General features: G+C 52.0%; 1 protein-coding gene across 2 annotated transcripts in view; it reads right to left on the minus strand.

The window, feature by feature from the left end:
* The window catches only part of KCTD1 (potassium channel tetramerization domain containing 1), a 161,248-nt gene that overhangs the window by 29,666 nt on the left and 104,720 nt on the right, over positions 1-26,862 (minus strand). For both annotated transcript variants that reach the window (XM_064170532.1, XM_064170531.1), the window contains exon 2: positions 24,871-25,049. In XM_064170532.1, coding sequence (XP_064026602.1) covers positions 24,871-25,049 — 179 coding nt within the window. The remainder of the gene's footprint in view (positions 1-24,870; positions 25,050-26,862) is intronic.

A 26,862-nucleotide genomic window follows, 5' to 3' on the forward strand; every position in this document is an offset into this window, starting at 1 on the left:
TTTACTTCTGAGCTCATCTGCTCACAGCTTCCTCTATCTAGGCAGGAGCCACACATGGATACAGCTGCCTCTGCCTAGGTGATTGTATCCCCCCACAAGATGAGCAGAAACTGTACTGAAACCCATAGGACTGATTTGGTTTGGAAAGATCTCTAGGGTCACTGAGCTCAACCCAACACCACCACAGCCACTAAACCATATCCCCAAGTGCCATGGCCACAGGTTTCTTCAACACTTCCAGGGATGGAGACTCCACCACCTCCCTGGGCAGCCTCTTCCAACCCCTGACCACTCTTGCAGCCATGAAGTTTTTCCCCATCTCCAACCTATCCCTCCCATGGCACAATTTCAGGTCATTTCAGGAACACACCAAGCCCAAGCCAGCTGTGTGCTCCCCTGAGTAAAGAATCAGGTAGCTGTGCTAGGAGAGCTGCATGGTTGAACAAGGAGCTCCTGAAGGAATCTCAGGGAAGAAGGAATCTTACAATCATGGCAGAAGGGATTGGTCACTTGGGAGAACTATAGAGATGTAGTCAGGGCTTGTAGGAAAGCAAGAAGGGAGGCCAAAGCCCTCTTGGAACTGGCAAAGGAAGTACAAGAGAACAAGAAAGGCTTCTTCACATCCATCAGTAGCAAAAGGAAGCCCAGGGAAGGTGTGGGGCAGTGCTGAGCCAGGAGGCAGCCTGAGAGCTGAGGGTGCAGAGAAGGCAGAGCTGCTGAATGCCTTCTTTGCTTCAGTCTTTACACCTAAGGCTGAACTCCTCCATGGACTCCAGACCCTGGGTGAAGGAGAGGAAGCCTGGAGGAGGGAGTGCTCCCCACTGGTCATTGCAGACTGGGTTAGGATCAGTTACACACATTGAACATTCACAAGTCCATGGGCCCTGATGGGCTGCACCCAAGGGTGCTGAGAGAACTGCCTAAAGTTATTGCTCTGCCACTCTCCATCATCTTTGCCAACTGGTGGCAGGCAGGAGAGGTGCCTGAGGGCTGGAGCAGAGCCAATGGCACTGCAGTCTTCAGAAAGGGCAAGAAAGAGCTTCCAGGAAACTCTAGACCAGGCAGCCTCACCTCCAGCCCTGGAGAAATGGTGGAGTGGCTCCTGCTGGAGGGCATCTCAAGGCACTTGGAAGAGAAGAAGGTTATCAGCAGCAGTCAGCATGGATTTACCAAGGGGCAGTCCTGCTTGACTAACCTGAGAGCATTCTATGGTGCCATAACTGAATGGGTAGATGCAGGGAGAGCAGTGGATGTAGTCTACCTTGGCCTCAGCAAGGCCTTTGACACTGCCTGCCAAGGCATTTTAGTGAGCAAGCTGAGGCAGTGTGGGATGGAAGAGCAGACAGTGAGGTAGGTCAGGAACTGGTTACAAGATAGAGTTCAGAGGGTGGTGATCAATGGTGCCAGGTCCAGCTGGAGAGCTGTGACCAGTGGTGTCCCCCAGGGATCAGTGCTGGGGCCAGTCCTGTTCAACATCTTCATCAATGCCATTGATGAGGGCACAGACAGACAGACAGAGTCTGCTCAGCAAGTTTGCTGCTGACACCAAGCTGGGAGGCTTGGCAGAGACAGCTGCAGGCTGTGCTGCCATCCAGAGACCTGGGCAGAGAGAACTGGGAACAGAGGAACCAGATGAAGTTCAACAAGGACAAGGGCAGAGTCCTGCACCTGGGGAGGGACAATAAACTGCACCAGGACAGGCTGGGAGGTGACTGCTGGAGAGCAGCCCTGTAGAGAGGGTCCTGGAGGTCCTGGTGGCTAACAAGTTACCCATGGCACAGCAAAGTCCCTTGTGGCCAAGGAGGCCAAAGGGATCCTGGGGTGTATTAGGAGGAGTGTGTCCAGCAGATCAAGGGAGGTTCTCCTGCCCCTCTACTGTGTCCTGGTGAGTCCTCATCTTGGATACTGTGCTCAGTTTTGGGCTCCCCAGTTGCAGAGGGACAGGGATCTGCTGGAGAGAGTCCAGCAGAGGGCTGTGAGGATGATGATGGGACTGCAGCACAGCCTGATGAGGAGAGGCTGAGGGACCTGGGGCTGCTTAGTCTGGAGAAGAGAAGACTGAGAGGGGATTTGATAAATGTTTATAAGTATTTGAGGGCTTCCAGGATTGGGGGGTGGGGGGGCACAGGCTCTGCTCACTGCTCCCTAGGACAGGACAAGCAGCAATGGGTGCAAGTTGCAGCAAGAGATTCTGCCTCAACACAAGGGGGAACTTCTTTGCTGTAAGGGTCCCAGAGCCTGGCACAGGCTTCCCAGAGAGGTTGTGGAGTCTCCTTCTCTGGAGCCTCTCAAGGCCTGTCTGGATGTGTTCCTGTGTGATCTGTGTTAGATAGGATTGTCCTGCTCTGACAGGGGGGTTGGACTGGATGATCTCCTTGGGTGCCTTCCAACCCCTAACATCCTGTGAGCCTGTGATTTCCTCTTGACCTCATACTAGGGAGAAGGAACCAACACCCACCTCATTGCAACCTCCCTTCAGGGAGCTGTGAAGAGCAATGAGGTCTCCCCTCAGCCTCCTTTTCAGAGCAACCAGCCCCAGTTCCCTCAGCTGCTCCTCCCCAGCCCTGTTCTCCAGACTGTTCCCCAGTTTTGTGTCCAACAGACTCTACCAGTGCCCTTCCCTTGGTCTCACATCAAGAGAACATCAGCCTTCATTACAGGAGAAAAAACCACAACTGCTTCAGAAAGGAAACAGGGAGCAAGGGTTTGCAGTGCTGCTAAAGGTGTAGAACCTGTAACACTTTCACCTTCCAGCATTTTATGCAACTGAGGCTCCCCCCAGACAGAGGAGATGACTTCTGAAATGCAGCTTTACCAGACTCATAGACTGGTTTGGGTTGGAAAGGATCTCAAAGACCATCTAGATCCAATCTCCCTGCCATGGTCACTAAGAGCTCCTCAATCACTGAATTGCTTTGGTTGGCAAAGACCTCTAAGGTCATTAAGTCCAACCATCACCCCAACCCCACCATGGCCACCAAACCATGTCCCCAAGTGCCATGACCACACTTCTTTGCAACACCTTCATGTTTCAGGAGCAGTGTGGTCAGTAGGACAAGGGAGGTTCTTCTGCCCCTGTGCTCAGCACTGCTCAGGCCACACCTTGAGTGCTGTGTCCAGTTCTGGGCTCCTCCAAGCTCAGCCAGGCCAACCTAGCACCCAGCCCTGGCCAACCAACCAGACCATGGCACTAAGTGCCCCAGCCAGGCTTGGCTTCAACACCTCCAGGCACAGCCACTCCACCACCTCCCTGGGCAGCCCATTCCAATGCCAATCACTCTCTCTGACAACAACTTCCTCCTAACATCCAGCCTAGGCCTGCCCTGGCACAGCTTGAGGCTGTGTCCCCTTGTTCTGTTGCTGCTTGCCTGGCAGAAGAGCCCAACCCCACCTGGTTTGGCAGGGGAGTGGGACATGATAATCTTCGGGGGTACCTTCCAACCCCTCACCACTCTGTGACTCCCTGCACCTTTCACATCTGCCCTGCTTCCAGGACTGCCATTAGCCAAGAGAAGGAAGAAGGATTCACACCTCTGATTTTGCTACTTAGCATCTTCATAGGACACAAAGCAACCCCCACAGAAGCCAAACCCAAGAGAAAGTCACAGCTGCACCACCTCTGTTTCCACAGCAATGCTTTATGCCTTGCCAGGACACCAGACAAGCAGAGACTCCCAACAGCATCCACAGGCTCACAGGATGTTAGGGGTTGGAAGGGACCCAAGGAGATCATCCAGTCCAACCCCCCTGCCAGAGCAGGACCACACAATCTAACACAGATCACAGAGGAACACATCCAGACAGGCCTTGAAAGGCTCCAGAGAAGGAGACTCCACAACCTCTCTGGGCAGCCTTTTCACCCTTCCTTTTCTTGAGTATCTTGAAGGCAGAAGCCCAAACCCCACCTGACTGCTGCTTTTATTTCTACTTCTGAAGAGAGGAAGTCAACACTCACCTGGCCCCAGACCTTTGCAGCATCCATTCATCCTCAGAGCTCCCCTACAAACCCAGGGCAGAAGTGGGGAAGCACAACTGCAGCCCTCCTGATGAGTTTATCAGGGTTAACTCTTAAGCAAGTAAAGGCTGGGATGAAAGGCACAGCCCAAGGCCCAGCACAGCAAGACAGCAATATTAGGAAGTGGAAAAATGAGAGTGTGTGGAGCCTCCAAACATGCCTCAGCTACAGAAAAGCTGCAGGGTTTTCTCCTCTCCCTTTCCTGTGTCTTAGATCTTCCACGGGAGAAGAGAAGGAGTAAGGAGGCATCTGTCCTGCCACCAGTCCCCTCTTCCTAGCATAACATCTACCACCACTTCCCCCTTGTCTATCTCCTTCACATAGGATCACAGAAGGGTTTGGGTTGGAAAAGACCTTAAAGCTCATCCAGTTCCAACCCTGTGCCATAGGCAGAGACCCCTCCCACTAGAACAGCTCACTCGAGGTCTCATCCAACCTGGCCTTGAACACCTCCAGGGAGGTTGTGGAGCACAGAATCACCCAATGTGATCAAAGATCACATTGGGTGATTCTGTGCTCCACAACCTCCCTGGGCAACCTGTGCCAGTGTCTCACCACCTCTAACCTGTGCCAGTGTCTCACCACCCTCAACCTGTGCCAGTGTCTCACCACCCTCAACGTGTGCCAATGTCTCACCACCTCTAACCTGTGCCAGTGTCTCACCACCCTCGCTGCAAACAACTTCTTCCTAACATCCAGTCTAAATCTCTCCTCTGCCAGTTCAAACCCATTCCTCCTCATCCTCTCATTACAAGCCCTTGTCAACAATCCCTCCCAAGCCCTCCTGTAGCCCCCCTTCAGACTGAACCCCCTGAGAAGTTCCCAGGCTAACTGCTCAGCTGCTGGATAGCGCAGCTGTACCCACAGCACCAAACAGTTGTGGCAACAGCTCCAGAAGCTGAGCTCTGAGGCTAAAATATGGGAAATTAAGCCCCATTTTGTTAAAGCTGTGAGCAAAGCAGATTCTAAGAGCAAAAGTGAACCAACAATAGCTTTTGAGGCTGGGCTAAATTAGCATCGTGGCGTTATCTAATCTCTCCCCAGAAGTCAAGCATTATGACTAAACCCTTCCAACACAGAGCCTGAAATTTCGATGTCAGAAGTATGTCCAATTGCATTTGGCAAGCCTTAGCCATGAGAGAGGCTGATGATAATTGGATGAGTATTTGAAGTGCTTCATTATTCGTGGAGGAAGGCTAGGTAAAAAGGGTTGTGTTCGTCCCAAGACACTGCAGGGTGTGCGTGATTGGGTAATCACCAATTAGGAATGTTGACAGCACTCTGCCTTTAGGATCAGCCTGCCCAAGAAAGCACCTGGGTGGATGTTGTTGTGCAAAGGCACACACCCATTGCCTGCTGCTTAGTTTATTTAAGCAACCCTTTCAGCAGGGGAAAGGGAGGACACCCCCAAAGGATGGGCATTGATGGCTCAGGAAGTGCTGCTTCTTTGCTCTTCCCCCCCTGCCCTCCAACCCCACAGGGGGGTTTGTCTCAGTAACATTTCTGATGTGTTGGTGCTACTGGTTGTTGGAAACAGAGAGTGGCTCAGCTTGGAAGGGACCTCAGAGATCACACAGTATCACAGTATCACAGTATCACAGTATCACAGTATCATCAGGGTTGGAAGGGACCTCACAGCTCATCAAGTCCAACCCTTTAGCACAGAGCTCAAGGCCAGACCATGGCACCAAGTGCCACGTCCAGTCCTGCCTTGAACAGCTCCAGGGACGGCGACTCCACCACCTCCCCGGGCAGCCCATTCCAGTGCCCAATGACTCTCTCAGGGAAGAACTTTCTCCTCACCTCCAGCCTAAATCTCCCCTGGCTCGAGGTGAGGCTCATCTATTCCAACCTCCATGCCACGGGCAGGGACACCTCTCAATTAGATTCAGCTGCTGAAGGACTCATCCAATCTGGCCTTGAATGTCCCCTAGAGGAAGCATCCACAACCTCCCCAGGCAACCTACTCCTGAGTCTCACCAGCCTCATGCTGAAGGACTTTTTCTTCAGACCTTGCTCTCCTTCAGCTTCAAACCATTGCCCCTTGTCCTGTCTCTAGACACCCTTATGAAAAGTCCCTCTGCAGCCTTCCCACAGGATCCCTTCAGCTGTTGGCAGGTAGCTGTAAGGTCCCCCTTGAGTCTTCTCCTCTCCAGGCTGAGCTGAAATTGGATTTATTTCCTGGTTTACTGTATATAATCTACTGCAGGACAACATCCTTATGGTCCAGGATGGCAATCATAAGGATGTAAAGCAGCACCAACAGCAAAATATCAGCTCCTGGTCACATAGTCTGAGGGAAAAAAACCCACTCTGTCCTTAAACAAACACTGCAAACTCAGACCAACAGAAATCAAAGCTCTTCCCTTCCCTCTGCTCTAAACTGTTGGCACAGGCATGCAGGGAACTGAAAAACCTCAGTGCTTAAAACCTCACAGTTCTGACACCTGCTCACAACAACCAGAAACTCAACATGATAGAGCTCATGATAGAGCAAGGGAAACCTTCCCAACCTCCCCAGACAGGGCTAGATGATACAAACACTGAGTTCCCTTCCCTCCAAACAAGGCTAGAATGCACTGATGGTCCCAAACATTGATTCTCCTTCCCTCCAAACAAGGCTAGGATGCACTGATGGTCCCAACACTGACTTTACTCCCCTCCAAACAAGGCTAGGATGCACTGATGGTCCAAGCACTGCTTCTCCTTCCCTCCAAGCAAGGCTAGAATGCACTGATGGTCCCAACACTGACTTTACTCCCCTCCAAACAAGGCTAGGATGCACTGATGGTCCAAGCACTGCTTCTCCTTCCCTCCAAGCAAGGCTAGAATGCACTGATGGTCCCAACACTGACTTTACTCCCCTCCAAACAAGGCTAGGATGCACTGATGGTCCCAAACATTGATTCTCCTTCCCTCCAAACAAGGCTAGAATGCACTGATGGTCCCAACACTGACTTTACTCCCCTCCAAACAAGGCTAGGATGCACTGATGGTCCAAGCACTGCTTCTCCTTCCTTCCAAACAAGGCTAGAATGCACTGATGGTCCCAAACATTGATCTCCCTCCCCTCCAAACAAGGCTAGAATGCACTGATGGTCCCAACACTGCTTCTCCTTCCCTCCAAACAAGGCTAGGATGCACTGATGGTCCAAGCACTGATTTCCCTCCTCTCCAAACAAGGCTAGAATGCACTGATGGTCCCAACACTGAGTTCCCTTCCCTCCTTTTTATTTCCCTTATCATCACAACACAAAAGCCAACCTGAAAGTTTTGTCTTCTGCTAGAAACCAGAGCAATTTGGGAGGAGATGCCCAACAGGGCTTCCATACCTACAAAAGAACCACTCCAAACTCCTCTTGAACCACTTGCCTGTTCCAAACATGTGAAATATGAATTCAGTTTCTTATAAGCAGCAACACATCATTTTTTTTCCCCTGTTGTTTCTGCAGCTCTCATTTTCTGGCTTGTATCCTATTTAGCCTGTCCTGTGGCACTGAGAGCAGTGCAGCATTTCCTCTGAGCCCCCCCTCCCCCTTGCCTTGCCCTCTCCCCCTCCATGTATCACAGAGGATGATGTTTTGATGAAGCATCACACATGGCCCTCAAGATAATGGCTTCAATGGGAAACACTTAAAAGATCATTTTTCTCTCTTGTATTGACTGCTTGTGCTGCTCTGAGCCAGGAAGGGCTTTCATTTTTTATGTAAGCTTTAAGACCCTGAGGGCTCTCTGAACTGCTCACCAGGGATCGATTTTCAGGTGGGGAGAAGGGGCCTGGCAGACCCTTAGTGTTTGGAGCACCTGCAGTGTGTCCAGAGCAGGGCCAGGAGGATGCTCAGAGGCTGCAGCAGCTCTGCTATGGGGACAGGCTGAAAGAGTTGGGGCTGTGCAGGCTGGAGCAGAGGAGGCTCTCAGGTGACCTTCTTGTGGCCTTCCAGCATCTGCAGGGGGCTACAAAAAAGCTGGGGAGGGACTTTTTAGGCTCTCAGGGAGTGCCAGGACTGGGAGGAATGGAGCAAAGCTGGAGGTGGGGAGAGTGAGGCTGGAGGTGAGGAGGAAGTTGTTGAGCATGAGAGTGGTGAGAGGCTGGAATGGGTTGCCCAGGGAGGTGGTTGAGGCCCCATGGCTGGAGGTGTTTGAGGCCAGGCTGGCTGAGGCTGTGTGCAGCCTGCTCTAGGGTAGGGTGTCCCTGGGCATGGCAGGGGGGTTGGAACTGGCTGCTCCTTGTGGTCCCTTCCAACCCTGACTGATTCTATGATTCTATGCTTCTTCCCCTTGCACGGCTGACAAGGTTGGGCAAACCTACACCATGCTGCTTCCTACTTGCTTGGGATTTGTGGTGAGAATTCCCACACAGTGTGATAGAGCCAGTAAAATCAGGAGTGGGGGGGAAGGGTTTTCAGAAGCAGAATAATCACTGCTGCTACTGCTGGAGATAAACAGCACTGGGAGCTGCTAAGCAAAGCAGTCCCTGGCACTGGGGCAGGAAACCACTGCCCCGTGACAAGGGTTTAACACCCAGAGTTTGTTGCAATTACATCCAGGCAACCTAACAAAACAAAGCCATTGGATGGCACCAAATATTTCCAATTCAGCATTGCAACACTGATTTCCTAATGACAGCACAGAGGAGACTTGTGGGGTGTGGAAGGAGGCAATCCATCAGTTGCTCCCCAGTGACACACTCACGGCAAGCGCTGGGCACTGCACTTTCTGCGCCACCGCCAGTGACTGGGAGCCATTTCTTAGGCAAGGAATGCAAAGGGCTTGGGTGTGGTGCTGGGAGATGCTGCTTGTCTCTCCCCATCTTCCTCCTTGCAGCAGGAGCTGAAGGCAAGCCACAGGTTGCTGTGCTAGGACTTCAGTCCCCCCCTGACTGGCTAGGGCTGGGTGCTAGGTTGGACTGGATGAGCTTGGAGGTCTCTTCCAACCTGGTTGATTCTGTGATTCTATGATTCTGATCCATGCCTGTGTCATGTAGCTGGGGACAGCTCTACCTGCAAGGTGCCTCACATTAAAAGGGTTTTTACCCTTTGACCCTGGGCTGTGTGGGAGCACAAGCATGGGGTGTAATTAAGAGGAATGGGGTTTTTAATGGGTGACTTAAAGAACAATTAGATCCACGTTTGACTGCCAGTCACACTTAACATGAGAACCCCACTGGGGTCTAAGGGGGAGAATTAATCATAGAATCAAAATTGTTTCATCATCATCATAGAATCATCCTAGAACCATCACAGAATCAAGCAGGTTGGAAGAGACCTCCAAGCTCAGCCAGCCCAACCTAGCACCCAGCCCTGGCCAAGCAACCAGACCATGGCACTAAGTGCCTCATCCAGGCTTGGCAAGAACACCTCCTCTGGGCCACAGAGACTCCACCACCTCCCTGGGCAGCCCATTCCAATGCCAATCACTCTCTCTGACAACAACTTCCTCCTAACATCCAGCCTAGACCTCCCCTGGCACAAATTGAGACTCTGTCCCCTTGTTCTATTGCTGGGTGCCTGGCAGCAGAGCCCAACCCCACCTGGCTACAGCCTCCCTGCAGGTAGTTGCAGGCAGCAATGAGCTCTGCCCTGAGCCTCCTCTTCTGCAGGCTGCACACCCCCAGCTCCCTCAGCCTCTCCTCACAGGGCTCTGCTCCAGGCCCCTCCCCAGCTTCATTGCCCTTCTCTGGACACCTTCCAGCACCTCAACATCTCTCTGCAATGGAGGAGCCCAGAACTGGACACAGCACTCAAGGGGTGGCCTGAGCAGTGCTGAGCACAGGGGCAGAAGAACCTCCCTTGTCCTGCTGCCCACACTGCTCCTGAGCCAGCCCAGGATGCCATTGGCTCTGCTGCCCACCTGGACACTGCTGCCTCGTCCTCAGCTCCTCTCTCCCAGCACCCCCAGCTCCCTCTCTGCCTGGCTGCTCAAGTCCATCCCACTGCAGTTAACACAGCTGTGCTCATCTACCTCATCCTCATCTTATGAACACAACTGCTCTAATCTTTTCTCTTACCTTCACCTTTTGAGCCCCTCACAAAGGGAGAGGTGATTCATGGAAGCACAAGGGCCAGTGTCTCTCTCCTCCACTGAGTGCCTGCTTTGCAGAGCACAGCAGTGTGCAGAAACAGCAAAGACTGCTCCTCTGGAATGAGCCTGGGTACCAGATGGGCACAGCTGAGTTAGCTAGAAGCAGGATAAACGAGTCCAGGTGGAGCACTGCTGCAGATTGCTCTGAGCACCTGAGCCAGGCCAGTGTTTGCTGTACAGCACTGTGCAGTGCAAGGACAGGGTGGGAAGGTGACTGTGAGCCCACTGCTTTCCTAAAGGATGCACCCCTACAGAGCATGCCACAGTGAGTAACTACGAGCTCAGCTAATGCTCTCCAAGTGCTGCAGGAGCCCCTCGGGTCTCTGAGGCAGTCACTGAGGTGCTGGAGCAGCTCCAGAAATGGCAAATGAATCTGGTGAAGGGTCTGGAGCACAGGGCTGGTGAGGAGCAGCTGAGGGACCTGAGGTTGGTTAGTGTGGAGAAGAAGAGGCTGAGGGGAGACCTCATTGCTCGCTAAAGCTCCCTGAAAGGAGGTTGCATTGAGGTGGAAGTTGGCCTCTTCTCCCCATTGAGAAGTGACAGGACAGGGAGAAATGGCCTCAAGTCACACCAGGAGAGGTTTAGGTTGGACATCAGAAGACAAATCTCCCCCAAAAAGGTGCTCAAAGACTGGCACAGGCTGCCCAGGTTGATGGTTGAATCCCCATCCCTGCAGGTGTTCCAGAGCGGCAGAGATGTGGTGCTGAGGGACATGACTTGGCACCAGCCTTGGTATAGTTGGAGAGTGGCTGGATTGGATGACCTTGATGGGTTGTTTCCAACCAGAACAACTCTATGATTCTATGGCAGTGCCTAGAAAATTGTCCAGACAAGGTCAGAGACAACAGTGCTGGAGGAGTCCTACAGACCCAAGCTAATGCACACACCACAGCTGATTGGTGATTCAGAGACTCAGTGAGAGAGACCAACACCAGTGAGACTCAGAGCATCCTTTCCACTGATGTCAGGATGAGTGGAAGCATCATCTGAGACAGTTCTAAACTGTGCTGCCTGCTTAACTGCTCAAAAAGAGCTCCCCATAAACAGCAGGCAGAACCCCAAGGATGTATGGGGGGAAAGAGACAAGCAAGAAAGTAACATGGCTTGAACTGGACAGGTTAAAAATCACTTGTGAGCTCCTTCCAACAGGGACAGGGAAGTGTAGATGAAAAAGCAATGAAGACACAGCAATGAAAGAATCCAAGTGACAGGAGCAGAGTTGATGCTTTGAGCAGAATGGGTCCAGAAGAAATTTATTCAAGGACAGGAGTCAGAGTTGTAGAGTAGGGGGAAAGAAAGACTGAGAACAAAAGGCAAAGGCAAAATAGCTCTTGGCAGGTGACATCTCTCTGCTTATGGCATTTCAATGATCTGCAGCCCAGTGAGGTTAGAGATGTCCACACAAGAGGACCTGGTGGCACTCCCCTGGCCAACACCAAGTGCAGGTGTTACGTGCACTATGAGTGCAGATAACCTCTGGCTCCTAAACACTTCCCACCATGGGGCTCTTCAGCCTGGAGAATGCTTGGAGGAGACCTTGGAGTGGCCTTCCAGGATCTGAAGGAGGCTCCAGGAGGGCTGGGGAGGGACTATTGACAAGGTCTTGTAATGACAGGAGGAGGAGGAATGGGTTTGAACTGGCAGAGAGGAGATTGAAACTGGATGTTAGGAAGAAGTTGTTTGCAGTGAGGATGGTGAGACACTGGCACAGGTTAGAGGTGGTGAGACACTGGCACAGGTTGAGGGTGGTGAGACATTGGCACAGGTTAGAGGTGGTGAGACACTGGCACAGGTTAGAGGTGGTGAGACACTGGCACAGGTTGCCCAGGGAGGTTGTGGAGCACAGAAGCACCCAATGTGATCAAAGATCACATTGGGTGATTCTGTGCTCCACAACCTCCCTGGAGGTGTTCAAGGCCAGTTTGGATGAGCCTTTGAGTGGTCTGGGCTGGTGGGAGGTGTCCCTGTCCATGGCAGGACAGTTGGAACTGGATGATCTTCAAGATCCCTTCCAACCCAAACCATTCTGTGATTCTATGAATCCACTTTCTAAGTGATCAAAGATCACATTCTGTGCTTCTGTGCTCCACAACCACCCTGGAGGTGTTCAGGACCAGGCTGGATGAGGCCTTGAGCAACCTGTTCTAGTGGGAGATGTCCCTGCCTATGGCAGGGGGTTGGAACTGGCTGAGCTTTGAGGTCCCTTCCAACCTAAACCATTCAATGATTTCCTCTGCAGCCTTTGCAAACACATTTCTAAGTGCAAGCAGGCTTGCACACATGAAACCCAGCCAGAAAGCTGATCATTACCAGAAAGAAGCAAGCCAGAAATTGGAATCTATATCCTAAAGCTCCAAACACACCCAAGAGGTGGCCTGGTGTTGACAGTGAAACTAGGAGCCAAATGTTTACTCCTGCTCTCAGGTACGTGCTGGATGCCAATTTGCCTAGCAACTCCACTGCCATTTGTGAATGTAATGAAATACAAACAGTTTATGTGGGAGCAGCACCAGAACCTGCTGCTAACTGCTCCTGCGTGCAAGGTCTGAGCAGGGCAGAAGCTAAACCAAACCAGCTTCAAGGCTGTGGTTCAGAAATGGCTGCAGAGCTGTGCCCAGGCCAACCTCATGGCATTCAACAAGGCCAAGTGGAAGGTCCTGCACCTGGGTGGGTGCAATGCCAAGCATATCTCCAGGCTGGGTGGGGAACAGCTGACAGCAGCCTTTAGGAAAAGGACCTGAGGGTCTGGGCTGATGAAAAGCTCAGCAGGAGCCTGCAGTGTGAGTGCAGCCCAGACACAACCCTGTGCTGGGTGCAGCAAGAGCAGTGTGGGCACAGGGCAAGGGAGGGGATTCTGCCCCTTGGCTCTGCTCTCCTCACACCCCACCTGCAGTCCTGGGGGCAGTTCTGGAGCCCCCAGCACAAGCAGCACATGGAAGTGTTGGAGCCAGTGCAGAGGAGGCCACCAAGATGCTGAGAGGGCTGCAGCAGCTCTGCTGTGAGGACAGGCTGAGAGAGTTGGGGCTGTGCAGCCTGGAGAGGAGAAGGCTTGGAGGAGACCTTGGAGTGGCCTTGCAGGATCTGAAGGGGGCTGCAGGAGGGCTGGGGAGGGACCATTGACAAGGTCTTGTAATGACAGGAGGAGGAGGAATGGGTTTGGAGGGGCAGAGGGGAGATTGAAAATGTATGTTAGGAAGAAGTTGTTTGCAGTGAGGGTGGTGAGAGACTGGCGCAGGTTAGAGGTGGTGAGACACTGGCACAGGTTGCCCAGGGAGGCTGTGGAGCACAGAATCACCCAATGTGATCTCTGCTCACATTCTGTGCTTCTGTGCTCCACAACCTCCCTGGAGGTGTTCAGGACCAGGCTGGATGAGACCTTGGATGACCTGTTCTAATGGGAGATGTCCCTGGCTGTGGCAGGGGGGGCTGGAACTGGATGAGCTTTGAGGTCTTTTCCAATGCAAACCATTCCAGGGATCTCTGAGCCATACTGACAATATGGCTATGGATTCCCTTCTCACCCCTCAAGAAAACTGTTTGCTACTCCAGAGGACTACCAGCCTCAGAGACAAGGAACTGAAGCCTTCAGCTTTGTGCCATTCCTGAATGCAGACATTTATTCCCCTGAACATTTCCATCCACACTGTCATAGAATCATAGAATCATAGGCTGGAAAGCAGCTAGGAGGAAAGGGACCTGGGGGTACTGGTAGATAGTAGGCTGAAGATGAGCCAGCAGTGTGCCCAGGTGGCCAAGAGAGCCAATGGCATCCTGGGCTGGCTCAGGAGCAGTGTGGGCAGCAGGACAAGGGAGGTTATTCTGCCCCTGTGCTCAACACTGCTCAGGCCACACCTTGAGTGCTGTGTCCAGTTCTGGGCTCCTCCATTCAAGAGAGAAGTTGAGGTGCTGGAAGGTGTCCAGAGAAAGGCAACAAAGCTGGTGAGGGGCCTGGAACACAAACCCTATGAGGAGAGGCTGAGGGAGCTGGGGGTGTGCAGCCTGCAGCAGAGTAGGCTCAGGGCAGAGCTCATTGCTGTCTACAGCTACCTGAAGGGACATTGTAGCCAGGTGGGGTTGGGCTCTTCTCCCAGGCAACCATGAACCCCTGCAGTACAAAGTTAGCACATCCACTTTCTCCAGGGCAGTGCAGGTGCAGAGTACTCTCACAATCCTCTGCCTTGATTTTACTCTCATTTTGCACCTTCCACTGCAAAACCTTTGAATGAGTAGAAAACAGGTTTTATTTTCCAAGCAACTAATACCCAAACCCACTTCTGCTGAGACTTAGAAGAGGAAGACCTAACTCCATGGCCCCTTGCAGCTGTGACTCACCACCAGCTGCTGCTGATCAGACGATGGGAGAACCTGCTAATCTCATCGGGCTACTTCTTCCACCGAGTCACCAGCCACAAGCAGCAGCCACCACTTGCTGACCTTGCAGGCTAACCCTGCAGGACTGAGCTTCAGAATAGTGACAGCAACAGGACTGCAGCAAGCTTGCAAGAAAGCAGCTTGTTCAGAAGGATCCTCCTGGCTTCCAGTCTGTGCCCAAGGCACTTTGTTCTGTCACTGAGCATCACTGACAAGAGCCTGGTCACATCCTCTTGCTCCCAACCATAGAATCATAGAATCAACCAGGTTGGAAGAGATTTCCAAGCTCACCCAACCCAACCTAGCACCCAGCCCTAGACAATCAACCAGACCATGGCACTGAGTGCCCCAGCCAGGCTTGGATTCAACACCTCCTGGCACGGTGACTCCACCACCTCCCTGGGCAGCCCATTCCAATGCCAATCACTCTCTCTGACAACAATTTCTTCCTAACATCCAGCCTAGACCTGCCCTGACACAACTTAAGGCTGTGTCCCCTTGTTCTGTCCCTGGGTGCCTAAGAGCCCAACCCCAGCTGGCTACAGCCTCCCTGCAGGGAGCTGCAGACAGCAATGAGCTCTGCCCTGAGCCTCCTCTTCTCCTTCTGCTCTTGCTGAGCATTGATCAGATCCCCTCTCAGGCTACTCTTCTCCAGGCTAAACTGCCCTAGGTCTCCCAGGACATGCTCTTAGGGCATCCTTAAAGAGATGCTCCAGGCCCCTCAGCATCTCTGTGGCCTCTGCTGGACTCTATCAGTGTACTTCCCTGCTCCAAGCTCTCCCTTCTCCTTGCCACAAGACCCTGCAGCAATCAAGTGATGAAATAGAGAAGGTGAATAACTAGGTGAGCAAGCCAGGATAGGGAACAAAGATCAAGCTGAGGCTCTGCCAACTTCTTCTGCTTATTTCCCCCCCTCCCAGGAATGTCTCAACACATTAAAACCCTGTGTCTTGGGCCACTGAGGCTAACAGAGCTGGCCCAGCTGGTGCATACCATTGGCATCTGTGAGGGAAGCTTCCTCCTTGCAGCTGGCACACAATGTCTGCTCTCCAAGGGTGAAAGCCTGCTGTAGCCTGCACCTATTGCAGTGTCATGGTTACTTCAAGCAACCACCTCATTAGGCTTGCAGGTTGTTACTCTAGAAAGACCACCAACGACCTCCTGAGATGCCATTTGGGAAGGTGGATTCAAACAAAGAGGGTGGAAACCCTGGAGGTGTTCAAGCAAAACCTGGATGAGGCACTTAGTGCCATGGTGTAGTTGATTGGCCAGGGCTGGGTGCTAGGTTGGACTGGATGAGCTTGGAGCTCTCTTCCATCCTGGTTGATTCTATGATTCTATGAAATAAAGATGCCACAAGACCCACATGAAAAAAAAAAACCCTCCCAGTGCTCACTCATCAGAAAAGTTTGTGTTTATTTCTTTAAACACCACGTGGCAGCAGTCTGAGAGCTACTATCCAAGGTGAGGAGGGAACATGACAGAGCTGCCCTTGGAAAGATATCCCAGAGAGAGTCCTCAGAACTCCACAGCAGACCTCCAGCTGAACCAGAAAGCTCCAGCACAGAGTTGCAACCTGCAGAGGTCTGAACTAAAGGCCATGCTGGGGGTCTTGTTTTAGTCATAGAACAGTCATAGAATCAAGCAGGGTGGAAGAGAGCTCCAAGCTCAGCCAGTCCAACCTAGCCCTGGCCAATCAACCAGACCATGGCACTAAGTGCCCCAGCCAGGCTTTAAATTGTGGAGCTTTGGCAAAGCTCTGGAGCAGTTCAAGGCAAGGTTGGATGTGGCACTTGGTGCCATGGTCTAGCCTTGGGCACTGTGGTAAAGGGTTGGACTTGATGATCTGTGAGGTCTCTTCCAACCTTGGTGATACTGTGATACTGTGATACTGTAATCGGTGCTGACCCACCTTATTCATGGCACGTCCTTGGAGGTCTACCAAGGCTTACTCACAACTGCCAATAAAGGTCAAGGGCAGCCTGAGCATTCTCCTAACTAATTCTTTGCTCTTGATGCAAAAAAGAAACCCTCAGCAACCCCAAAAAAAGAAAGAATTAAAAAAGCCAGTGTCCTAACTGGATCCAAGTGTGTGAAATTTAATTTCCCTCAGGGCTGAGTGTGAAGATTGGGTAAGAAAACTGGGACACGAATGGATTGGTTCATATGAAAACCTGAAACAGCCCTGGGCAGAAATTTGGAAGTATTGTGAAATACTTTGTAAGAAGAATCCATCTTCATATGCAAGGGAGTAACTCGAGATGGGAGATGGAGCAATGCAAACAGATACCCCAGAAGGTTCTCCAAAGAAAGGTTTCTCCTGATACCCTTCCCAATCCCTGGAAGGCAAGGATCAGTGCTGGACCCAGTGCTGCTCAATATCTTTACTGATGATCTGAACCAGGGGATTGAGTCCAGCAGCACTAAGTTTGCAGATGACACCAAGCTAGGAGCAGGTGTGGAGCTGTTGGAGGGTAGGAGAGCCCTGCAGAGGGACCTGGCCAGGCTGGATGGGTGGGCAGAGGCCAAGGGGATGAGATTGAACAAGGCCAAGGGCAGGGTTCTGCACTTTGGCCACAACAACCCCAAGCAGCACTACAGGCTGGGGACTGAGTGGCTGAGAGCAGCCAGGCAGAGAGGGAGCTGAGGGTGCTGGTAGAGAGGAGCTGCAGAGGAGGCAGCAGTGCCCAGGTGGGCAGCAGAGCCAATGGCATCCTGGGCTGGCTCAGGAGCAGTGTGGGCAGCAGGACATGGGAGGTTCTTCTGTCCCTGTGCTCAGCACTGCTCAGGCCACCCCTGGAGTGCTGTGTCCAGTTCTGGGCTCCTCAATTCAAGAGAGATGTTGAGGTGCTGGAAGGTGTCCAGAGAAGGGCAATAAAGCTGGGGAGGAGCCTGGAACACAAACCCTATGAGGAGAGGCTGAGGGAGCTGGGGGTGTGCAGCCTGCAGCAGAGGAGGCTCAGGGCAGAGCTCATTGCTGTCTGCAGCTGCCTGCAGGGAGGCTGTAGCCAGGTGGGGTTGGGCTCTGCTGCCAGGCACCCAGCAACAGAACAAGGGGACACAGCCTCAAGTTGTGCCAGGGCAGGTTCAGGCTGGACGTTAGGAGGAAGTTGTTGTCAGAGAGAGTGATTGGCATTGGAATGGGCTGCCCAGGGAGGTGGTGGAGTGGCTGTGGCTGGAGGTGTTGAAGCCAAGCCTGGCTGGGGCACTTAGTGCCATGGTCTGGTTGGTTGGGCAGGGCTGGGTGCTAGGTTGGGCTGGAGGAGCTTGGAGGTCTCTTCTGGCCTGGTTGGTTCTGTGATTCTGTGAAATTCAGTGCCATGATGCCACAGTGACTTGGATAGAACTCACTAAGAGTCTGAGTGCTTTGAACCCATGAGAAAGACAACACTGCTGATACTGCTGATGGCAGAGATATCTGCCAGCTGATACCCACAGGATAAAAGCTGAACACCTTCCCATTTAGTTCTGCCAGTCAGCTGAGGATGTCTCTGCTGGGTGCACAATGGCTTTGGGTAGATACCACACAGACAGTGTGAAGGCTGAGAAGAGCCAGCAATGCTGACTCCAAGCAAAGAGTTCACCCTGCTGCAAGACAGGAGAGCAGGCTGCTCAGAGCCCAGCATCAGAACTAGCAAGCTTGTGCCACCTGCCCTTGTAAGCAGAAATCCTAAGCCCTCAACCCATTTTCCACAGCCTCTTTAGTGACTGCAGGGAACAAAGGGACAGCACAGATGTGCCTCAACTCTCAGGGGAGAAGGGTTTCATGGCACAGCTTTGTCTTCTATCTGTCTTCCCTGGAATTAAAAAGCTGAGCAGTGAAAAAGTGCCCAGAAAGGTCCTCCTTTGTCAACCTGCATTTGCAAATTAAAGTATGTTTTAGGATCTGGAGAACAGGTCTGGTGAGGAGCAGCTGAAGGAACTGAGAGTGCTTAGTCTGGAGAAAAGGAGGTCTGAGGGGAGACCTCACTGCTCTCTACAGCTCCCTGAAAGGAGGTTGCAGTGAGGTCGGGGTTTGGCTCTGCTCCCTGGTAAGAAGTGAGAGGACAAGAGGAAATGGCTTCAGTTTGCACCAGGGGAGCTTTAGGTTGTACAGTAGAAGAAACAACTTCTTCCTTGGATGGGTTCTCAAAGACCTGCACAGGCTGCTCAGGGAGGTAGTGGAATTCCCATCCCTGGAGGTGTTTCAAAGGGGCAGAGATGAGGGAGATGGTTTAGCCCCAGCCTTGGCAGCACTGAGAAGCATTGGACTTGGTGATGCTAAACAGCTTCTCCAACTGAACTTAGTCTACAAGTCTATGACAAGTCATTTGAAATGTACTCCACTGAGGCATTTAACAGCTAATGCCAACGTTTGCAGGCATCACCCTGCAGATCTAGTAACCCAAAGCAACCCAAAAGCTGTTGAAGAGGGCACAAGCTAGTTCCAAGCAGAACAAATTCCAAAGCCACAGAACTCCTCTCAATCTCTGGATGACTGACATGGACACATCAGTAACTACTGATCAATGCTGGTGAAACAGGAGGAACAATCTGTGCATGGGCAAATGCCTCAAGGTCCTAGAGTCCTGGTGAAGGCTGCCCAGAAGGACACCTGCCCCTTCCTCAGGCATTTAAAGACAATCACCATCTCTTTCAGCAGACTGAGCTTACAGCAGGCCTACCTGGTAGATAAACTGATCCTAATTTCCCTTCCTTGAAGCCTCATTCTGGCAAATAATGGTCAGGTCATACCTTGAGTGCTGCGTCCAGTTCTGGGCCCCTCAATTCAAGAGAGATGTTGAGGTCCTGGAAGGTGTTTGGAGAAGGGCAGCAAGGCTGGGGAGGGGCCTGGAGCACAGCCCTGTGAGGAGAGGCTGAGGGAGCTGGGGGTGTGCAGCCTGCAGAAGAGGAGGCTCAGGGCAGAGCTCATTGCTGTCTGCAGCTCCCTGCAGGGAGGCTGTAGCCAGGTGGGGTTGGGCTCTGCTGCCAGGCACCCAGTAGCAGAAGAAGGGGACACAGCCTGAAGCTGTGCCAGGGCAGGTCTAGGCTGGATGTTAGGAGGAAGTTGTTGTCAGAGAGAGTGATTGGCATTGGAATGGGTGCCCAGGGAGGTGGTGGAGTGGCTGTGCCTGGAGGTGTTGAAGCCAATCCTGGCTGAGGCACTTAGTGCCATGGTCTGGTTGATTGGCCAGGGCTGGGTGCTAGGTTGGGCTGGAGGAGCTTGGAGCTCTCTTCCAACCTGCTCAGTTCTATGATTCTATGATTCAGCTGCATGAGACCATCTCTGAGCCACAGTTTCACTGCTGGCTACAGAGCACCTGAAGCCTGTTGACAAGACTCCTATGGGATCTTCCTTGTGGAAACATCAAGTTCTGCCTGCTCTGCAATAGCAGTGGGCTCTTACTCTCTGCTGGTGGCTTTGGCAATGAAGGTAGGGTTGGGTTTGGGTTACTTTTCAGCATAATTTCAGAATTCACACTCTAGGATTGCTCAGTCCAAACCATTTGCCAGATAAGCTGCTTGGCTCTGGACTGCTTCAGAGACAGGCTCTGAGCCCTTGGGATCTTCAGTCACAAGAGCACTCGAGAGAAGCCCTCAATGGTCTCCCCACAGCAAAGGCTGAGGTGTCAGCATCAGCAGCACGATGCTGTTAGAGTCTCACCTGGGTTCCTCTGGAGGAATGGAGGGATGCAGCAGGCATTTTACACATCAAGTCACAAACCAGTTTTGGGGATGTAAGAAAGGAGTGATGGAAAATGATCCCTGCAAGCTACAAGTCGTTACCTGGTATCATTTAAGGAAGCTTTTTATTGCAGAGTACTCTTTCCAACTCCTACTCTACTACTGCTCAGGGAGGAGAAAACAGAGAGGTACAAGATGAGAGGCCACTGAAGCCAAAAGGAGAAGGAAGAGCACACATGCTGCAAAGCAGAGACTGCTCTGTCAGGATCGGTCTCCCTCACACCAACAGGTCACAGTGGCTCCAGAGCTGCTGGTTGGGATATCACCCTTCAAAATCTCACAAAGAAAGATGACTCTGGTACCTGGCCCACAGATGAAAGGTTCCTTTTAGGCTTCTGGCCCTCAGACTACATGTAATACGAGTCAGGAGCCTAATGACTTTCATGTCTCAACCTGTTAGATGCTGCAGCCTGCAACCTATCCCTTGACTCATCCCTGGAGCAGTGCTCTTTCAGGCAAGATAATCAAGACCTTCTTTTTCACAGGCAGAAAGCTTCAGGAAGCTTCAGCTCACCCCACGATGTCTATGAGACCCTGCCTTGGTCTTGATCTCCTTCACACATGTGGTATCAGTAGAAAAGAAAACAGAATCACTGAAAGGTTTGGGCTGGAAGGGACCTCTAAAGGTATCACAGTATCACAGTATCATCAGGGTTGGAAGAGACCTCACAGATCATCAAGTCCAACCCTTTTCCACAGAGCTCAAGGCTAGACCATGGCACCAAGTGCCACGTCCAGTCCTGCCTTGAACTGCCCCAGTCCAACCCCCTCTGCACTCAGCAGGGACATCCTCAATCAGATCAGGTTGCCCAGAGCCCTACTGAGCCTCACTTTGAATCCCTCCAGAGATGGGGCCCCAACCACCTCCCTGGGCAACCTGTTCCAGTGTTCCACTACCCTGGTGGTAAAGAACCTGTTCCTAACACCCAATCTAAAACCACTCTGCTCTAGTTTGAAGTCAAAACCATGGAGCAACACTGACCAATAACACTAACAAAGTCAGACTGTGGGTCCAGACTGACTGGGTCCAGCTTTGAGCAATCATTTATATTAAGGTCCAAATATTAGTGGAGAATTTGTACTCAGCACTCACCAGGCACTCACAGAATAAATGACAGAAGGGTTGGGAGCAACCTCCAGAGAAGGTCAAGCTCAATGCACTGTCAAAACAGGATCACCTAGGGCAGGTCACAGAATCATAGAACCAAGCAGGTTGGGAGAGACCTCCAAGCTCATCCAGTCCAACCTAGCACCCAGCCCTGGCCAACAAAGCAGACCATGGCACTAAGTGCCTCATCCAGGCTTGGCTTCAACACCTCCTGGCATGGTGACTCCAGCACCTCCCTGGGCAGCCCATTCCAGAGCCAATCACTCTCTCTGCCAACAACTTCCTCCTAACATCCAGCCTAGATCTCCCCTGGCACAGCTTGAGACTGTGTCCCCTTGTTCTGTTGCTGGTTGCCTGGGTCATAGAGGTCATAGAGGAACACATCCAGATGTGTCTTAAAGGTCCTTAGGAGGAGATCTCTCTGGGCAGCCTGCTCCAGTGCTCCAGCACCCACACAGCAAAGAAGCTTTTGCTGTCATATAGACACATACACAAACCTCAGTGGAAAAAAAAGAGTTATGGTGATATCTCAACAGACAAAACCCAAACTACTCTATCATGATTGCTTCCTGCCAGTGTCTTGACATCCAAAGGAGTTCACTGATTGCTATTTTTGAAGCTGCTCATGTTGATTCCAACACTGATTCTCCCAGGATGGGGACTCCATCACCTCCCTGGGCAGCCTCTTCCAATCCCAGACCACTCTTGCAGCAAAGACATTTTTCCTCATCTCACAGAATCATAGACTGACTGAATGGTTTAGGTTGGAAGAGATCACAAAACTCAGCCAATTCCAACTCCCCTGCCATAGGCAAGGACATCTCCCACTAGAACAGGTCACTCAAGGACTCATTCAACTTGGCCTTGAACACCTCCAGGGAGGTTGTGGAGCACAGAATCACCCATCAAAGATCAAAGATCACATTGGGTGATTCTGTGCTCCACAACCTCCCTGGGCAACCTGTGCCAGTGTCTCACCACCCTCACTGCAAACAACTTCCTCCTAACATCCACTTTCAATCTCCCCTCTGCCAGTTTAAACCCATTCCTCTTCCTCCTGTCATTACAAGACCTTGTCAATAGTCCCTCCCCAGCCCTCCTGGAGCCTCCTTCAGATCCTGGAAGGCCACTCCAAGGTCTCCTCCAAGCCCCTCCAACCTAACCCTCCCCTGGCACAATTTCAGGCCATTTGCTCTCATTCTATCACCTGATACTAGGAAGAAGAGCCCAACCCCCACCTTCCTGCAACCTCCTTTCAGGTAGTTGCTTCATGCCAGTGTCTTGACATCCAAAGGAGTTCAGTAATTGCTCTTTTTGAAGCTGCTCATGTTGGGGTGGGGGAAATCAAACAGTAAACCCTCAAGTTCTGTAAGGAGCTGGGAATTCCAGATCCTAATAGCTATGCTGGAACTATTCACTCATCAAGGGGTTCAAAAGACACCTCCCGTCAGAACCCAAACGCAAACGCATGTCAGGACAACTTGAAACAGGATGGCTGCAGCTCAAGAGTTTGGGTTTTGCTGTAAGTTGTGTCTGAAGAGCTTTACCATGTTGAATGTATTAAGCTGACTTTGGTACTACAGGCAGAGCTCCCACTTTCAAGTGCCACGCCAGTTCGATCGCGCACAGAATGCATTAGGCTGAAATCCCAGCTCCACCGTACACACTCAGGGAAGGCATTTCAAGTGTTTCTTCACTTCAAAACAACAGCAACAAAAAAGCAACGTGCTGCCCAAGTGAGCTTAGCATGGAAGCAGAGGCTGCACCTACTAACAGCCAAAGCCTCTCACGCTGCGCACACACCAGCGGCAGACATCATCACTGCTCCGGCTACCGAGAAAACACAAAGTAAGCACAACTCCAACAGCTCAACACAGGCAGGTCCTAAAATGAGCTCTCCAAAATAACAGACTGGGTGTTTGAAGAACAGCTCAAGTGTTTTCCAGACACTGTTTCAGTCTCTGCTGGCAGGCCTGCACTTTGGCACGGCTTATGTTCAGATGGAACTTCTTGTGTTCCAGCTCGCGCCCGCTTCTGCCTGGCTTCTACTTCCCTCTGCCTGGCTTTCCCTGAGGAAGCTGTCATCAGGCAGGCCATGTGCCCAGCTCCTTCTCTTTACTGTTCCTTTCTTTACTGTTCTCTTCCTGCAGCCTTGTCAGCTCCTGGTGTCACTACTCCAGTCCCACCTAAGGTTGTGCAGGCAGCACCACAGTAGTGCCAGTGGGACCCACGGCTTACAACACCACCGCATCTCACCCAGCGTGGAAGGGTAAAGCAGAGCTGTGGGATCAAGAAACTCCAAAGCTTCCTCCAAATGGAAAGGGCATGAAAGTCACACCACCCTCCTTCCAGAGCAGGGGCAGCTGCTGAAAGGCAAGGCACAGGCTAACATTGTGGACACACTCAACACCTGCTGGCTGACAAGCAGCTAAGCAGCTCTCGGAGTTGCAGTGTCCCTGCACTGTTTATCTGCTGTCACTGACACCCAATATCCACGCCTGCTGTGTTCAAGGCACTGCTGTGGAATGCTGCTGGCCTCCTAAAACTCCACTCTTAGTTCTAGATTCAGAGAATGGGTCAGGTTGGAAGGAACCTCAAAGATCACCCAGTTCCAATCCCCCTGTCCATGCACAGGGACACCTTCCACCAGCCCAGCTTGCTCAAGGCCTCATCCAACCTGGCCCTTGAACACCTCCAGGGAGGGAGCAGCCACAACCTTCCTGAGTAACCTGTGCCAGTGTCTTACAACCATCACTGTGAAGAATTCCTTCCCAATCTCCAGCCTAAATCTCCCCTCCTCAAGCTTCAATCCGTTTCCCCTCACCCTGTCACTACAAGCTCTTGTAGAAAGTCCCTCTCCAGCTCTCCTCTTGCCCTTTCAGGTACTGGAAGGCTGCTCCAAGGTTTCCCTGCAGCCTTCTCTTCTCCAGGCTGAACAAGCCCCAGCTTCCTCACTCTGTCCCCATACTCTACTCGGGCACGCAGAAGTTTTCCATCTGCTTGAGAGCAGTGAGGTAGCAGAGCCCCAAATGTTTCTCTCAGAAGGTGTGTGAGAGTTAAGAGCCTAATTACCCAAAAAGTCCTACCATTCTATAAAAAGCATTCAGTTAATGCTGTCCTCTATTATTTGCCACATACAACCTTGCCTTTACCTCAGGTGACTCCTCTGAGATCACACCTTGAGAGTCCAGGAGAGCAGCCACCGCTCCAAAAGAAACAACCCAAGTACCCCAACACCTCCACCTTTGGACCTAAAAGCAGTATTGCTACAGGTTCTGAATGGAATGAGCCCCAGAATGGGTGCCCTGGCAGGAAGCCAGAATTCTAGGTGGTGGGAAGTTAAGTGCTCTTCCTTCTCCACTTCATTTTTAGTACATCCACATGGGATTTGCAGAGGCGCCGCTCGCCTCCGGAGCAAGCCTCTGAGCTGCTGCGAACACAGAGAGACCTCATTCGCTTCTGAAACAACAGGCACTAGATTGATCACTCTAAGAGAGCCCCAGGACATCCCAGCACGAAGTGGAAGGAAAGGAGTTGCCAAAGACATGCAGAAGAAGCTTTTGAAAGTTACCTGGAGTCAGGGTATTTGGTAAGCGTGGCCAAGCTGCTGGTGTACATGTGCCCACCCACGTCAATGTGAACGGGTGCGTTGGATTTTGTGAGCTGGGCTGGAGTGGGGATGCCTTGATTGTTCAATGGAGATGCAGGGGATCTAGTGATCAGAGGTCTTGACATATTGGGCCGACTGTCCTGTGAAGAGATAGACCTGGGTTAATGATCTCCTTCAGAAACCTCACGGAAAGCCACAGTCTCCAGCCAACGGCGCTGCCTCATCGTCTCGGCTCATGATTTTTATCTTGGCAAAGCCCAGGCGAGTGTTTGGCAGTTTTAAAGCTCGATGCAGCTCTCAGAGTCTTGGCTGGCTGGGTTTGGAGTAGGCACCGGGAGGAAGAACGCCGGGAAAAGCCCCAGAAAGCAGAAAGCACCTTCAGTGGAGCGAGTCCCTCCTGAGCACTGCTGGGACAGAGAACCCACACAACGACCACAGCAAAAAAAAAGCTCATTCCTCTACTTAAGAGCAGCTAAAAGCTCTGACAGAAAGAGCTGCAGACAGAAAGACAGAGACCAGTTACTATTTCCCTTAATCAAGGCGACCCCAAGTAGACTTCCTGACCCTCTCCCAAGCCCTTGCTCGCTGCCATCCGATCAGGCCAGAAATACAAACCCTCAACTCCTCCATCCTGCACACTCTTCTCCGGGGTTCCCAATTCACATAGCACGGCAACGGAAGCAGAAACACCTGGACTAGCCAACTGCTCATGGACTGCAGACCACTGGACCTCGACAGCCTTTGAGAAAGACATTTTCCATTTAAAAGTTGTACGTCTGGCGAGGTGTGCCCAGGGAGCCCCGCGGAGCCTGCAGGTCCCACAGCCGGAGCCGATGCTCTGCTTGCCGGAGCCGACTTTTAGTCACAAAGGCAGAGATGGAAACGCCAGCAAAGAGCAGAGGCAGGCTGTGTGGAGCGGGTGGGGCAGGGCAGGGCAGGGCAGGGCAGGGCGAGCTGCTGGAGCCAGTAAGGCAGGCTGCTTTCAAAGCCAGGGATTAAAATAGCCCAAGCGCTTGAGAGCGGTTTGCAGACAACCCCGCTTTCCAACCGGAGCTACGCTCCGTGCGGCTGGGATCTTCCCGGGGATGCCCTGAGAACTCAAAAGGCCTTTGCAAATGACTTAAGTTTTACATTTAAAAGGTAAGCAAAGCAAGCGAGAAGTCAAGGTACACTTCAGCACAAAACTCTCTTTGTTCTCTCCACACGTTTTGGGTTGGTTTGGGTACGGTTGGCGTTGGGTTTGGAGTCAGCGGCGAAAGGCGATGCGTTGCTTGGGAACGTCACGGGATGGTAGGGGTTGGAAGGGATCTCTCCAAAGAGCATTCAGTTCAACCCCTCCCTGGCTGCTGCCAGAGCAGGAGCACCTAGAGCAGACCACACGGGAAGGCATCCAGGTGGGTTACGAACGTCTCCAGAGAAGGAGGCTCCACAACCTCTCTGGTCAACCAAGCCGGCAGGAGCAGAGCATGACCGCAGGGGGATGTTGAGTAGCAAAGTCCACCCCAAACCCCACTTCTCCGTTTTTCATGGCTGTTAAACCATAAAGGCAACAGGAGCCAGGTAGATGTCGAAGTGAAATGATTTACAGACCAAGGTTGCACAACAAATCCCAAGCAACACATAACAAGAGGCATCCATAAACCACAAGGTACTCAGCTCATTTTCTCTCGTACGCAAAAGCCGTCCTGAGCCCAAATGCTGACAAAAAACAAAAGGCATGGACTAAAAAAAACACCTAGTTCAGATGTTGTGGAAGGGAAGGGTTGGATTTCTCCTGCTTCTTTCTGAGCAGAAGTTAATATAAAGCTGCAGAAATACCATCCTGGCAATTGCCTGGGGAGCTGCCCGCAGCGCACTGCAGACAAGTCCAGGCAAACTAAGGTACACACGCTATGCAAAACTAATGTCTGCTGTAAATGCTCTGTGGTACAACCACCACCCAAGATGCTACTG

Source organism: Pogoniulus pusillus, chromosome 34 (assembly GCF_015220805.1).
Source record: "Pogoniulus pusillus isolate bPogPus1 chromosome 34, bPogPus1.pri, whole genome shotgun sequence".
Lineage (NCBI taxonomy): Eukaryota > Metazoa > Chordata > Aves > Piciformes > Lybiidae > Pogoniulus > Pogoniulus pusillus.